Source organism: Ictidomys tridecemlineatus, chromosome 10 (genome assembly GCF_052094955.1).
Source record: "Ictidomys tridecemlineatus isolate mIctTri1 chromosome 10, mIctTri1.hap1, whole genome shotgun sequence".
Taxonomy (NCBI): domain Eukaryota; kingdom Metazoa; phylum Chordata; class Mammalia; order Rodentia; family Sciuridae; genus Ictidomys; species Ictidomys tridecemlineatus.
The window spans coordinates 26,409,411-26,424,626 of record NC_135486.1 but is presented as its reverse complement, the minus strand read 5'-3'; the positions used below and the strand labels follow the sequence as shown (position 1 = coordinate 26,424,626).

Genomic DNA, 15,216 nt, shown 5'->3' with positions numbered 1-15,216 from the left:
AGCCATGTGAAATTTAATTTGTTTCGCATTTAACATACTCATGCCTCCTGTCAGAAACATAAGCATGAAAATAAAAGTCCCAATTATATAAAAAAGGGTCTCATGCTTTCTGATTCCCATCAACCAGTGCGCCTTTGCCAGCATTCATCCTCACTGTGACCCTGTCAAGACAGTGAGTGGGAGATCGCCTTCATCATGGCTCTGTGATAGATGACCACCAGACTAAATCCCCAGTACTATTGATAGATATAGATGACAGATAGATAGATAGATAGAAAGTGCTCACATTTTTGAATCTACTTGTTGAAATGAACAAGAAACATTGATTTACCACATTCAAAGAATTTTCCTACAGAAAACTTACTACATGTTAATTAGTGAAACCTTATTAATAGAAGACTTTGCCAATTGTTTTCATGAGTATGATTTCTCTGCACTATGGGTTGCTTCATGTAAGTGAAGCTGAGCAGATGTAACAAAGGCTTTTTCACATTGTTTACAACCATAGAGCTTCTCTCTGATATGTGTTCTTCCATGTCTTTGAAGTTCACTGGAACTAGCAAAGGCTTTGCCACACTGCTTACATTCATAGGGCTTCTACCCAGTATGTGTTCTTCTATGTCTTTGAAGGCTACTGGATGCAGTAAAGGCTTTGCCACACTGCTTACATGCATAAGGCTTCTCTCCAGTATGAATTTTTTTATGTAAGTGAAGGTCAGAGGAACAAGTGAAGGCTTTGCCACACTGCTTACATGTATAAGTATGAAATGTTTTATGTGCATGAAGGCCAGAGAAATGAGTGAAGGCTTTTCCACACTGCTTACACTCATAGGGCTTCTCTCCAGTATGCGTTCTTCCATGACTCTGAAGGGAAGTGGATCTAGCAAAGGCTTTTCCACACTGCTTACATTCATAGGGCTTCTCCCCAGTATGTGTTCTTCCATGAATCTGAAGGTAACTGGATGTAGAAAAGGCTTTGCCACACTGCTCACATTCATAGGGCTTTTCTCCAGTATGAGATTTTTCATGTGTGAGAAGGTAACTAGAAAAAGCAAAGGCTTTTCCACACTGCTTACATTCATAGGGCTTCTCCCCAGTATGTATTCTTTCATGTCTGTGAAGGGTATTGGACCTAGCAAAGGCTTTGCCACACTGATCACATGCATAAGGCTTCTCTCCAGTATGAATTTTTTTATGTGAGTGAAGGGCAGAGAAATGACTGAAGGCTTTGCCACACTGCTTACACTCATAGGGCTTCTCTCCAGTATGCATTCTTCCATGAATCTGAAGGTCAGCGGATCTAGCAAAGGGTTTGCCACACTCCTTACATTCATAGGGCTTCTCCCCAGTATGTATTCTTCCATGAATCTGAAGGTAACTGGATGTAGAAAAGGCTTTGCCACACTGCTTACACTCATAGGGCTTCTCTCCAGTATGAGATCTTTCATGTATGCAAAGTTCACTGGATCTAGCAAAGGCTTTCCCACACTGCTTACATTCATAGGGCTTCTCTCCAGTATGCGTTCTTCCATGAATCTGAAGGTCAGCGGATCTAGCAAAGGGTTTGCCACACTCCTTACATTCATAGGGCTTCTCCCCAGTATGTATTCTTCCATGAATCTGAAGGTAACTGGATGTAGAAAAGGCTTTGCCACACTGCTTACACTCATAGGGCTTCTCTCCAGTATGAGATCTTTCATGTATGCAAAGTTCACTGGATCTAGCAAAGGCTTTCCCACACTGCTTACATTCATAGGGCTTCTCTCCAGTATGTGTTCTCTGATGTATTCTAAATGAACTGGGATAAGCAAAGTCTTTCCCACATACCTTACGCTTAAAATGTGCATTCCCCGTGTGTGTGATCCTGTGCCTTTGAAGACTTGTGTGTGAAATAAAGGTTTGACCACCTTGTTTAAAGTGATAGAGTTTCTCTCCAGAATGAATTCTTTCATGTCTTCTAACTAAAGAGGAGAAATAAAAGTCTTTCCCACACACCTCACATTGAAAAGGTTTACCTCCACTGTGTGTTCTCATGTGTCTTTGAACATCTGGGAGAGAAGAAGAGGCTTCAGCACATTGTTGATATTTATAGGGTTGCCACCCAGTATGAGTATCTTCATGCCTTTGAATGTCACTGGAACAACTGGAGACTTTCCCACATACTGTACGTTCATAGGGTCCATCTCCGGTTTGTATTAACATTTGTGTGTGAACACTTTTGAGAGAAACCAGGGATTCCCTGTGCTGTTTAAATTCGCATGGCTTGTCTTCACATTCCTCATGCTTGTGGCATTTGTGTCCAGAGTGAGATGTGATGTGCCTTAGAATGATCTCAGAATTTTTGATCTCATCTTCAATGTTTGTTTCATACCATTTGTTTTCTATAGAACCCAGGTTTCTGAGGACTTCCAGCATCACATCTCTGTAAAGGTTCTTCTGGGAAGGATCCAGCAATGCCCACTCCTCCTGGGTGAAGTTCACAGCCACATCCTCAAAGGTCACTGAGATCATTTTTGGCTTCCGTGGTGACCCAGGGTCCTCTGGAGGAACCTCCGGGTACCCGAGATGTGGGGGGGGTGGGGCGAAGAACACAGGCTGCGCAGAGTCCTGGGTCCCTGGAGCAGAGAACTTGGCCCTGAGAAGGAATCCCCTCATAACATTCTTGGCCATGCTTTGATAATTAATACTCCATCAACTCTTAACCTATGAATTAATATCTCTTAAGATCTGTTCTGTAAGTGATACTCATCAAAATCATGAGATTTGTTGTTTAAAAAAATTGAGGCTGGGCATGGTAGCTTATGCCTGTAATCCCAGCAGTTTAGGAGGCTGAGGCAGGATGATCGTAAGTTCAAAGTCAGCTGCAGCAATGGCAAAGCACTAAGCAATTTAGTGAGACCCTGTATCTAAATAAAATAAAAAAATAGGAAAGGGGATGTGGCTCAGTGGTTGAGTGCCCCTAAACTTAATCTCCAGTACCTCCCCCCGAAAAAAATGATTCCCAGGTCCCACCCAAGAGCAATTAAATAAGAAAATGATTATCCAATCCGGAGTTGGAGCCTAGAAATCCATCATTTAAATTTATGTGTTTATATTACACATTAAATTTTCAAATCATTAACAAAACATATTTTTGTAACAATCTGTAACCAAAGCCATTTCAGTTTGCATGATTGCCTATTAGGGTAAAGAGTGCCTTAGAGAGGCTAGAGTTGTGGCTCAGTGGTAGAGTCTGGCATGTGTGAGGACCTGGGTTTAATCCTCAGCACTGCATATAAATAAATAAATGAATAAACAAAAGATCCATTGACAACTAAAAAAATATTTTTAAAAAAGTGCCTTGGAGCAATGTGCTTATTAGCATGTATGTTTGTTATGCTATCTGGGATTTTAAAAGCCAGTGTATCCCTAAAGCTTTTGGGTCTTTGAAATTCTATCATCAACAATCAAAAATTTCCTTTGAGGGTATACAGTATGTTGATACTTGAAAGCACACCTGTAGCTCATGGAGCTGGTGATGGAATACATGATAAATAATCTTTAATGCCTTTCTTATAGTTTGATTAATAGAACTTTATTTATGGGTGGAACCTATTTTCAAACTTGATCATCTTCCCACTACATCTCTCTCTCTCTTATGTTTTTCTGACTTAATATTTTTAATTATAAATATAAGCACCAATTATATTTACATTAATGCTTCACTTTACAAAACAAAGATTTGGTATATAGGCTGGAGATACAGCTCAGTTGGTACAATCCCCAGCATCACCAAAAGAAAGAAAGAAAGAAAGAAAGAAAGAAAGAAAGAAAGAAAGAAGGAAGGAAGGAAGGAAGGAAGGAAGGAAGGAAGGAAGGAAGGAAGGAAGGAAGGAAGGAAGGAAAGAAAGAAAGATTGGTATAGAACTCTCATGCTATATCTATTAAAAGTCTATTTAATTAAATGAGACCAATGTTCAAAATAATCCTATTTATCAAGGTTTAGAAGGGTTTTATGAATACTGAAATTAGTCATTCAAAATCCTGATTGTATAATATGACTGTGAAAAATTACCCATTTTGAACAAAAAGTATAGGTAATCAACAATTTGTTGGTTTGTTCTCTTGAAACCTTACATTACTCTACAAAATGGAAAGAGTACTATCTTCATTATAAGCTGATAAATTGTGTAAAACCACTCAGTGTAATGTTTAACCCACAATGTTGCCCATAGAGAAGGGGGTAACAGCATTTGGTTATATCTCACAGCCAAAGGAAGCATGAAATCTTAAAAAAATCAAATGAATAAAGTATCCCAAACACAAGGAACAGGAGAATAAAAGGACAGGTGGCAGTAGATTACACTCACTGTTGCTATAGAGTCCTTCAGAATGGACCCAATTGCATCCCTTCTTCATCTTCCAACCTAGGGATACATCAAGTTCATGCAAGCATGATCTTAGATCTACAGCTATTCTGAAGTTCAAGCAGTTCCAATAGCTCATCTGCTACCTTCAGTAACTGAGCAAATAAATTACAGAACATACATTGCCTTTTTTCAATTTATATATATATACAATATATATGGGTTGTTTAAAAAAGGCCAAAAAATGGAAGAAATTACCTATTATGAAATTAAGGAAAAGAATAGAATCTCTCTTTAAAATAATTAAACCCAAAAGTGCTTTACCACTGAGCTATATGCCCAGGTATATCTATCTATTTATTTACTTAGAGACAGCATCTTGCTAAATTGCTGATGCTGGCCTTGAATTTATGATCCTCCTGCCTTAGCTGCCTGAGTCACTGGGATTATAGATGTGTGCCACCACACCCAGCTCTAATAGACATATATAATGCTTCTTTAAATGAACTTGCTTAGAAACTGACCCTTAAAAGTCTGAAATAAGAGGAAGATGGAGTAGACAATATTATTTGTTCCAAATATTTCCTACCTTACTTCATCCCTAGTCCAGTGACATCAGGCTGAGCCACATGACCTGTTTTGGTTAATGAAGTGTAAGGCAAAGTGACCCAAACCACAGCTGAGCTGAAGACTTCAGAGCCATGAAACTCTTCTGCTGTTCTTTTTCTCTTTTCTTCAGCCATGAACACAACATTCTCTAAAACCGGATAGTCCCATCATCTGTCCCACAATGAATGTCTTAGTCTATTCCAGCTGCTAAGTAAACTATCACAGACAGTGAGGCTTATAAACAAGAGAAATTTCTTTTTCACAGTTCTGGAGGTTGCGAATTCCTAAACCAATAGTGGAGGCAGAATTTGTATTTGGTGCCTGAAGAAGACCCACTTCCTACCAGCCAGACATCTTCTTGCTGTGTCTTCACATGGTGAAAGGGGCAAGCAATCTCTTGGAGGTCCTTTTTATAAGCCTATTAATCCCATTCACAAGGGATTTGCCTTCAAGACCTAATCACCTGCAAAGTCTCCACCTCATAATATCATTATACAAGGAATTAGGATTTCAACATATGAATTTGGGGGAGAAGGACACAAACAATCTATAGAAATGATGATGACAAATAAGGTGGTATTATAGCCAACCTGTACCCAGTATGTGATGAAAAGAAGACATAAACCTTGTTTTAACACAAGAAGTTGCAGAAATTTGCTTGTTGTACTGAGACCTAGTGAAAGCTGTTCATCAGTGTGTATAATTAACTGCTTTGAATAATTATGAAATCATAAAATGTAGACCTTGAAGGAAACATTGTAATTATATAATCTAACCCCTTCATTTTATGAGTGACCTAGAGAGTTAAAAGGATCCATTTATGGATGCACAACTAATGGGGGGACAGAGCCAAAATTTGAATTTACTGACCCTCCTTATTCAAAAATGGATGCTAGATATAAATATTTGTTGTTCAAATGGACAACAGGTAACTAAAATTATTTAAACATATATGAAATCATACAGATGCATTATTTGTATGAAAACATGATTGCTATAACCCATGGTTCATTTTTGCAGTGGTGATGCTTGATTTGCTAAGAGCTAATTTCATTTTCTGTCTTTGAAAGCTGCCAATTTGAGACCATCTGACCAGACGTGATTACTTGTATAGAGCTGGTCTCTGGGCAAAGCAAACTGAACTGTGCTGAGATTAAACTATAAACAGCCTCATTAGCCCCTAGTTCTCACTAATTTTCCTAAAGTATACTTATTTAAAAGTTTCAAAGAATTTTGGATTTAGAGAAAAGAATCATCCATCTGGGAATTATCAGGACAATAATGTGGAGAACTAAAAAGATTACACAACAAGGTTAATCCAGGTTACATATCAGCAATCCCTGCCACTGCAGAATTTAGTTGTAAGAGAGGGATACCAGTTGAAATTTTTGACATTTTTAATTTGGAGAAGTACAAAGATGGAATAGATACTTTGTTATCTAGGAGTCATTTTTTCTTCCTAAAAAACTTCCTCAAAGTCCTGATTCGTAGTGTTTGTGATCACTTCCACTATGGCTGATTTTAAACTGACAAAGCTTCAATAACTAACTTGCAAAATTCCTGAGTTTATCTTCTAGCTTTTGTGAGCTGATGTGAGACTTAGAATCTAACCAACCTATGTTTAAGTCTCCGTTATATTACCTTATAGCTAGGTTTTGAGTATATCCCTTAAGCTATCTATTGCCTCAGGTGTCTTAATGAACTTTTTAGTAGCTACTGTGAAGGATTATAGAAAGTATTATAGAACTGATAGCAAAACCACTGAAACCTACCTAGTTATTCTATTTCTCTCAAACCATTCTGGTTTTGTTAGACACCTTGCAGTATTTCATACACAATAGGCATACTCCTGCCTCAGGGCTTTGGCTCTTGCTATTGTTGCTGACAAAATATTATTCACTGAGATACTCCTATGGCTTACACGTTTTCTGTCTCATCCTTTGCTTTTCTCCACAACACCTATCACTGGCTCACAATTACATATTTTACTTATTTACTTGGATATTGTCTAAACAACTAAAATGTAAATTTCACTATATCAGAGATTGAGATCTTTTGTTCAATACTTTTCACAGCCTAGAACAATGTCAGACATGTAAACTTATAGCCCAATAAATACTTTTTGAATGTCAGTAGATGAAGAAATGATTGAATAAACAGTAAGCTTTGGTTAATTAATTGTACTATCTTGAGGCTAAAGACAATGAACAGGCCCCGGTTTTCCCTTTAGAACCAATAAAATTTCTACTCCAGTCAAACCTTCAGCCCTAAATAGCCACGTTCATTCCTACCACTATGTCTTTTCTCATGTTGTGCCCCACATGGTTGTTAAATTAAATACTTGCCTTGAGTTTTCTCTTAATGGGACTTTTCTGAGGAAAAAAAAAGAAAACTAGGAAATAGGAGACAATCCACTTAACACATTGTTGTGAAACTTTAGAGAAGTCACTACTTTTGATTAAATAAGGAAGGAAATTTCAGATTGTAAAGGCCACTGGCAGTAGCAACATAGGGTCTGCTACTAAATGCCTGAGCACCACCTTCTTCACTGGCACAGAAAAATATAAAAGAAAAATAAAATATAATATTATATTAATAAAGACAACATAGAATAGGTAATTTAGAATCGGTACTTTGAATGAGAGATATGATAATCTAGTTCTCCACGTAAGGGTGGTACAATTTGGGAGAAAAAGTATGTTTAAGTATTGGACACTCCTTTATGGAATTGAGTTAAGCTTCTGTCCCATGAAAATAGGAAAATACATTAATACACAATTCTAGTGCCACTGTATATGAGTCAGACTCTCAATGAATTTCATAGGGCAAATTCATGTCAAAAATTTCTATGCACTTAATGAAAAGTAGAAGGTCAAACTTAGATGAGGTTGGCACAGTATAAAGAAGGGGGTTACAGATGTGTGAATAGGATTTTGTTTGTAAATAGGGTTTTTGTAGATACAACCAGGTTAGGATGAAATCATTAGAGTATACCCTAATCTAACAGAATGCTCTCCTGATAAAAAGAGGAGAAGAGACAGAGGGAACACCAGGCAGGGACAGAGAAAGAAATTGGTGTGATGAGCTGCAAGCCACAGAGACCAAGGACTGAAGGTCACTGCCAGAGCTTGTGGGAGATGAGTTAGGGTCCAACTAGAGACTCAGAGGGAGCAAGGTCCTACTACCACGATGATTTCAGACTTCTAGTCTCCAGAACTATGAGAGAAAAAACTTCAATTGTTTTAGGCCACTGAGTTGGTGATATGCTGTTACAGCAGCCCTTGAATCTAACTACCCCAAAACTGGAAGCAACCAAGATGTCTCCAAATCAGTGAGCTGATAAACAAAGTGTGGTGCCTCTCTGCAATGGATCAGTGATTTAAAAAAAGGGAATGAGCTATCAAGTCAGAAACTGACACGAAAGAGACTCATCTGAAAAGGTGACATATTGTATGTTTCCAAAATGACATCTGTTAAAGAAAAACTTTGAAGATGATAGTGGCTGGGAATAGGGAAAGAGAGACAAACAGATAAAACAAACAGTGAAAATTCTATTACTTTTAGAGTAGTAAAATTATTCTTCATACTATTATGATAGGCCATTTGTCCATTTGTCAAAAATCTATAGATATTTACAGCACAAAGAGTGAGGCTTATTTTATGCAAATTTAAGAAATCATTTAGGTGGTCATGGGAATTCCAGGAGAGAACACAGGCTTTGACACAGTAATCTCACTGTATTAACCATGTATGAAAAAAAAAATCATAGAAGGGGTTGAGGGGAAAGGTGTTGATCTAAGTAGATTTTGAGTCTGTAAATCTAAAGACAAAAGGAAATGGGCATAGTAGAGACCACTAATTGATGTTATAGTTTTGCAAAGGAGCATGGGTTAAGGATTCAATATTGCTATATGGATGTGTGTGTGTGTGTGTGTGTGTGTGTGTGTGTGTATTGATTATATATATATACATTGATTTCAAACAAGTAAATGGACAGAGGATGGCAGAACCAGGTTTCTCACTGTCAGAGTGGGAATTTGCAGATTAGCAAGGGAGAAGGCACAAATGCTTCATGTAGTAATGGAATAGAAGCATCTATATAAACTTAGGTTTAGCTTAATGCAGATACAGATTTACATATAGACATATTTACATAAATGTGTAGCTACAGAGACTAGTATACACACATGTATTTCTATTCTTTGTCAGCAAACATGGACTAAAAACAAGTAATGCCCCAGTAGCATTATCATTCTACAATTAAAGGAAACAGGGCTTCTTGCATTAATGGTGGCTTATGCTAGGAAAGAGGCAAGAAGTATAAAAGCTGATCTGGAATGTCTCGTAGAGCCAGTGCTAAATTTACCCCACGCTGAGGTCAGAGGAGAATAGGAACCAAGGAAAATTAACTCTCAACAATTTAAATAACAAAAAATAATTAACATTGGATTACAACCTTGGAGTATAAAATAAATATCAATAAGCCTTTACTGATATAAATTAACACTTGAATAAATTAATAAATGGAATAGTGTTAAATCCCTCATGCAAAGAATTCCAAATAATTTGGGTAAGTACTCTGCCCTCCAGGAGGGGGAGGATAACTCCTGATGTGGGCTACACATAGTGATTTCCTTCATAAGAGCACAGTATGAAAAGGGGGAAAAAAAACAATGGTTTTTACAGTAGAGAAACACTACCTCCAAGGTGGTTAAGGTCACATCAGCAGGAACATATCATGTTGATTATATGTATCACTGGTACAACGTAACAACAATGACACTGTGATCATTGTCCCAATAGCCCATAACTTCAGTCTCATGATAATAACACGATATTAATTTCAATAATGGAGAAAACTATAAAATATCTGGCCAGTACTCCTCAAAACTGCCATATCGTCAGCATCAAGGAAAACTTGAGAAACTGTCACAGTCAAGAGAAGTCTATTATATATAACAACCAATAGCAAAGCGGCATTCTGAATGGGATACTGGAGCAGGGAAATAGCATTTGGTAAAAGCTAAGGAAGTATGAGCAAACTATGGATTTTAGTTAATAATAATATTTAATATTGGTTCCTTTGTCATAACAAGTCTACCAAACTAATGTAAGATGTCAATAGTAGGGGAATAAGGTATCCCTCCCTACTACCCTCTTAACTTTTATATAACTCTAGGACTATTCTAAAGGGTATTGAAAAAAGTAAATGATGCAAAAGTTAAAAAAAAATACTTTAAAATGTTGTTAGGATGGAAGATTCTTACAAAAAAATGCTATAAAAATTGCATCATTAATTGATTTATTAAATAACTCTTCCTTAAGTAATTTGGTTTATGTCTTAACAAGACACTCATGGTTCTTACAGCCATGTCCTGTGCTCTCACAGGTAAGCATAAATAAATTAACACAAAAACAATGCTTCTGAATTTTGATACATACCATAGAAGAAAACTTCAAAGTGCAGTCTAAGTATAGACAGTGAATAGTTGGTGTGGATAGAGAATGATGGAAAAAAGAAAAAGAAACCCTCTCATTTTAATTTGTTGAAAGAATAAAAGTGGATTCCTTGGAGATTTCCTAACAAATGAGCAATGAAATTTAAAATAGAACTAGAAGCTCCAACTTTTCTTGTACATTTAAATTTCACAAATTGCTATAATAGGACCATAAATTTATGGTAATTTTTGAAAATTACTAAAGATGAAAGAAGTATGCAATTCTCCAGAAAAATCTGGTTTGCCTAAGATAAGTATATAAAAAGATAAACTAAAATTAATTCCTGCTGTGTGATGCAGGAAACAAGAAGTAGAGACTATTTTACTGTAAGCTGATAATTATTTTCACTTATGAAGAAGCAAAGATACATTTTTCCAGCACTAATAATTATGTAGGCACTTTATAACCTGTCGAAGTATGAATATTAACTTGCATAGTGAATAGAAAAGTTTTAAATTTTCCTATTACTCCCTGATGAATAATATCTACCATTTCTGATATATTGAAAAAATTCAATTATTTCTGGATAATGGCATTAAGATTAGATAACTAAGACATAGTTTATCTTTAAAGATCCTGTTTGTTTTTTAAAGGCAAGTGTTCTATTCAAATTGAATTACTTAGTAATTTCCAATGGATTTTAGAAGATTATCCAAATTCTTTGAAGTCATTCACATAACTCTAATAATAGTTTTGTCAAACCACATTTCATTTACCTGCCACGATCATGCTTTGAATATAAATGAAAATAATTACTGTTAAATTAGTCTAGATGTGGCAATTACACTGAAAATATTCAATTTATCCCCCAAGTTGTAATAGACTAATGAAAGGTAGCTATAAATTACTTTTCTAATTTATGGTTGCTTTAATATGGTAGTTTTCTTTTAAACCTGTCACAACAGATTCATATCAAGATTCTAAACAGAGTTGATTATGAAGTGCTCTCATTGTTTTTTTAACAGTCCCAAAATAACGGGTCAGAGGAGTCACACACTAATAAAAATCTATCTTAACATATCAAAAGCAAAAAATAATAGCTCCACTTTAATTATTAAAATCCAACTGATTCTATGCATTAGAACCAATTTTGCAAAAATGTTCTACACACGTAAGAACAATCAGGAAGAGAGTTAGAAGCAAATTTTTACAACTCCAAGAAAGAGGATTGTCTATGTGCTCAGGAATAATAAATGAATGCCACTTGGTGAATTTAGCTCTAATACTCCTTGAGTTTCATGCTCTTACCTGGATACTAAGTCTGTAAGGCACTGCACAAACCACATAAACTCCATCCACCTGATAGAAGAACAAGGCACAACTTAAAAATAAATGCTCTTTAAAGCTACAGATGACTTCTCTTAAATTTAAGGGAATTTCTTTCTTTCTTTCCTCCTCCTCCTCCTCCTTTTTTTTTTTTTTTTTTAGAATTTCAGATCTTGTAATTTCCTGTAGAGTTACAAAATAAAAAGATTTTTGGATTTTTTAAAATGAAGGACAGGAAAGAAAATTTAAATGTAATAGAATTGGACTCTCTTCAAGGTGCAAAAGAAAAAGCTATTATTAATTTCTACTAATAGGACATTCACTGATATTTCCTATGTGCTTATGGTGTTCTGACCAGAGTGCTAAAGCCCTTATGCACTATCACTGCATGTAAGTAAGTGTGTGTTAGCACAGTACATTTTGAGTAGAAAGATGATATCATCATACCTTGCCAGAAAATAGATGAATACAGCAAAACTCTGTTTAAAAATTGAACAAAATGAAGCTTTAGATTAACTTGGTTAAACTAATAGAAGATTATATTGGAAAATAAATCAAAGAATTTCTCCAGAGCCAGGCCTGTAGGCTCAAGTCCCAGTTCCACCATTCACTAGTAGTATGGCCCTGGGCAAGTTAATAAACCTCTATGTGCCTCAGTTTCCTCAGCTATAAAATGTAATTAATGGTAAATTCTACTTGAGATGGTGGTTAAGCATATAGGTTGAAATAACACTCAAAATTTTCATATCTATTATTTTTCTCTTAAATAATCACTTTGAAAGAGAGATATGTTTAAGATTAACCGTTCTGGTGATTCCTTACATCATAAGGTAGTGAGCTATCAGTTTATTTACATAATTTATTGTATTTATTTATTCTATAATTCAATAAATATTGTATTGTCATATTTATTGTATAATTCAGACCTTCTTACCACTACATTTGAAACAGAGAGAATGTTAAAATTATAGGCTCCAAGAATCCACTGTAGACACACAAAATACCTGTGGCTGAACTTGAGAGGTTGCATCCCAGCTCCCTGATGAGTGCCAAAGTCTGAGATAACCTGGTATAGTGATTTGAGTCCTGGTTTTCAATTCAGTAAAATGCAGATGATTATAGTCATATCCATCCTATAGAGTTATTGTGCTAATTGAATGAAATATAACAGTCATAAAATGTCTAATGTAATGTTGGCCATTTTTACAATTAGATGTTAATTTATTTACTTGGTAGGAATATAAGATCTATGTTGAGTAGCATGTCATAGCATAAATAAGAAAACTGGAACCAGGTTTCTGAAAGTTTTAAAGTCAGGTTTTAAAAAACAGCAGATTTATAAAAGCTAAACCAAGTGTTTTGAGTAGAAAGGCGGTATCATCATACCTTGCCAGAAAATAGATTAATACAGTAAAACTCTGACTTTAAAAACTGAACGAAAGAAGCTTCAGATTAACTTTGCTAAACTCATATAAGGCTATATTGGAAAATAAATCAAGGAATTACAAAAAATCTTTATTTAGAATCCATCAATAAAATAACTACTGTCAACTCAAAAAAAAAAAAGAAAATGGAAATGATGTGTACATAATTATCTGTTCTTAGTTATGCCGCCAAAAACAATTTATACTTTAAAGGTACATATTCAGCTCCCTAAAAGCAAACTGCAGCAGATTCTAGGAATTTTAATATATATTGCTTTGAAATGACAATGTTCTCTGCTTCTTAAATGTCATAATATTATTTCATCTTACATTTTATGTGTCTTTTCTTTTTCTACCCTTTCACCTCCCACTTTTCTACCCTTTCATCTCCACATACCTCATCTTCCCAACTTTCTACTGCACGGGGCACACTTCAAATTTCAGGGAGGGTGATTAACTGTTTAAATAACAACTCTTTAACAAATACACATCCTAACACATCCCTGCATGGGTGTATGCCTGGGTTACAATTGGGTATTTTACTATTCCTGTTTAAAGTTGGGACTTGTTTTTCTGTACTTGTCTTCAGCTACCTAGCTATAGCATCTACTTCTGTCTTTCCCAGTCTCTGATATATGTTCAGCTGTTAACTGTACAAGTAACAATCTCACTGGTGTGTCCACAGAACGTGACCCAGATTACACAGCACTGTGCATTAATGCCAAGTCGTCTTGTTCAACAGCAGCTGCTCTATGCGTCTCCTTATTGATATTCAGATTCAACAGACACAAATCACACGGGCCCTTTGACAAGCACACACTCTTCTTGCCTTCATTTTAAACGTGTTCAATAGCTACTCCCCTTCATAAGCACACAGCTGAGGCCATTTGGTCTCCTCTGGTTTTTCATACTGCCACGCATTTGACAAGGTTATCCCAGAAACATTGTTCTTGTTTCTATTTGGTGAAGTTTTTGGAAAATAATATCTTCATTTATAAAATAGAAGCACATAACAATAGATGCCCATTTCTCTGGCAAAGAGACATTTTGAACCATTATCCTCTGGGAAACGTCGAGACCATCCCTTTGATTATGAGAGCAAATGTTGGAATACAGAGTTTCTTTAAAAGTGAGAATGTGGGAATAAAATGCAACATAACTTATAAATAACTTTCTTAAAGGATATCAATTATAAACTACCAATCTATTTCGTAAAACTGTAAACACAACAAAATATCTTCTTTAATTTAATTTAATTCTCCTGGTCATGGCTAAAGGGTTATAAAAACATTTTCTGAATCTACTGGAAATCACAAAATTGACTCTTCACATTGACTGATATTACTGATTTATTCAGAACAGGACACTTGCTGACACCAAGAAGAAATAAATATTTCCTTTTCTGCATTGTATTTTGTAGAACAACACAACACTATGAACTATTTTCAAGAAATATAATAAGCTAGGAAGAAGTCAGAAAAAGTGGAAAAAAGTTCAATAAATGGGAATAGCTTACTCTTTATGTAGATGAACAGTGAGAAACTGAGGTAGAAGATGAGAAGGTGGTTAGTTTTCTTAAGCGCCATGGTCTTATTTAGAGAACATTCTCTGACGCCTTGCTGGTGTTCTGGTCCCAGTCCAGCTCCTGACCCTTGTCTGGCTCAGAAAGGAGCAAGTGCCCCAGAGATCCTGGGTGCCATCTCCGTCCCACCCCTCTTACACAGCTCCTTTGCAGACTTAGATTCAAAAAGCAGTTGTGCTTCTTAGCATCTCACTTACACAGGAGGAAGGGGTAATTTTTGAAACCTGGAGCAGAATTTTTTTCAGGCTGGACTGGATTCATTTCCCCCTCAGGCCTTTTCTACCAGTTTTCTTCTGTTAATGCTGCCTTCTCAAAAGGGCCTCTATTAAAAGATTAGTCTCTTTACTCACCCTTAATAAGGGAGATAATTTCTGATGACAGTCCTCTGGCACATAATTGTTATGATTTGGCAACTTTTAAAGCAACTCCCTATATTCCCATATATTTATGTTCATCTTCAAAACACAATTCATGTACAAGTAAATTTTTC

The 15,216-nt window shown here is 35.9% G+C and overlaps 2 protein-coding genes across 9 annotated transcripts in view; both read right to left on the bottom strand.

The window, feature by feature from the left end:
• Crb1 (crumbs cell polarity complex component 1) overlaps positions 1–14,900 on the bottom strand; it is a 219,533-nt gene extending 204,633 nt beyond the window's left edge. For all 8 annotated transcript variants that reach the window (XR_013426459.1, XR_013426457.1, XR_013426458.1 and 5 more), the window contains exon 1: positions 14,661–14,900. Coding sequence is in view for 5 of the 8 variants with exons in the window: in XM_021729895.3 (XP_021585570.2) it covers positions 14,661–14,730 (70 nt within the window). In the remaining 3 variants the exon portion in view is untranslated. The remainder of the gene's footprint in view (positions 1–14,660) is intronic.
• Positions 345–2,655, bottom strand: LOC144367161 (uncharacterized). Its single transcript, XM_078022527.1, has one exon. The coding sequence runs from the start codon at positions 2,653–2,655 to the stop codon at positions 598–600; it is 2,058 nt and encodes a 685-aa protein (XP_077878653.1). The 3' UTR covers positions 345–597.
• Positions 14,901–15,216: the final 316 nt, after the last annotated feature.

Coding starts and splice junctions, on each gene's coding strand:
- LOC144367161 (XM_078022527.1), bottom strand. CDS start 2,655: ATGAGGGGATTCCTTCTCAGGGCCAAGTTCTCTGCTCCAGGGACCCAG.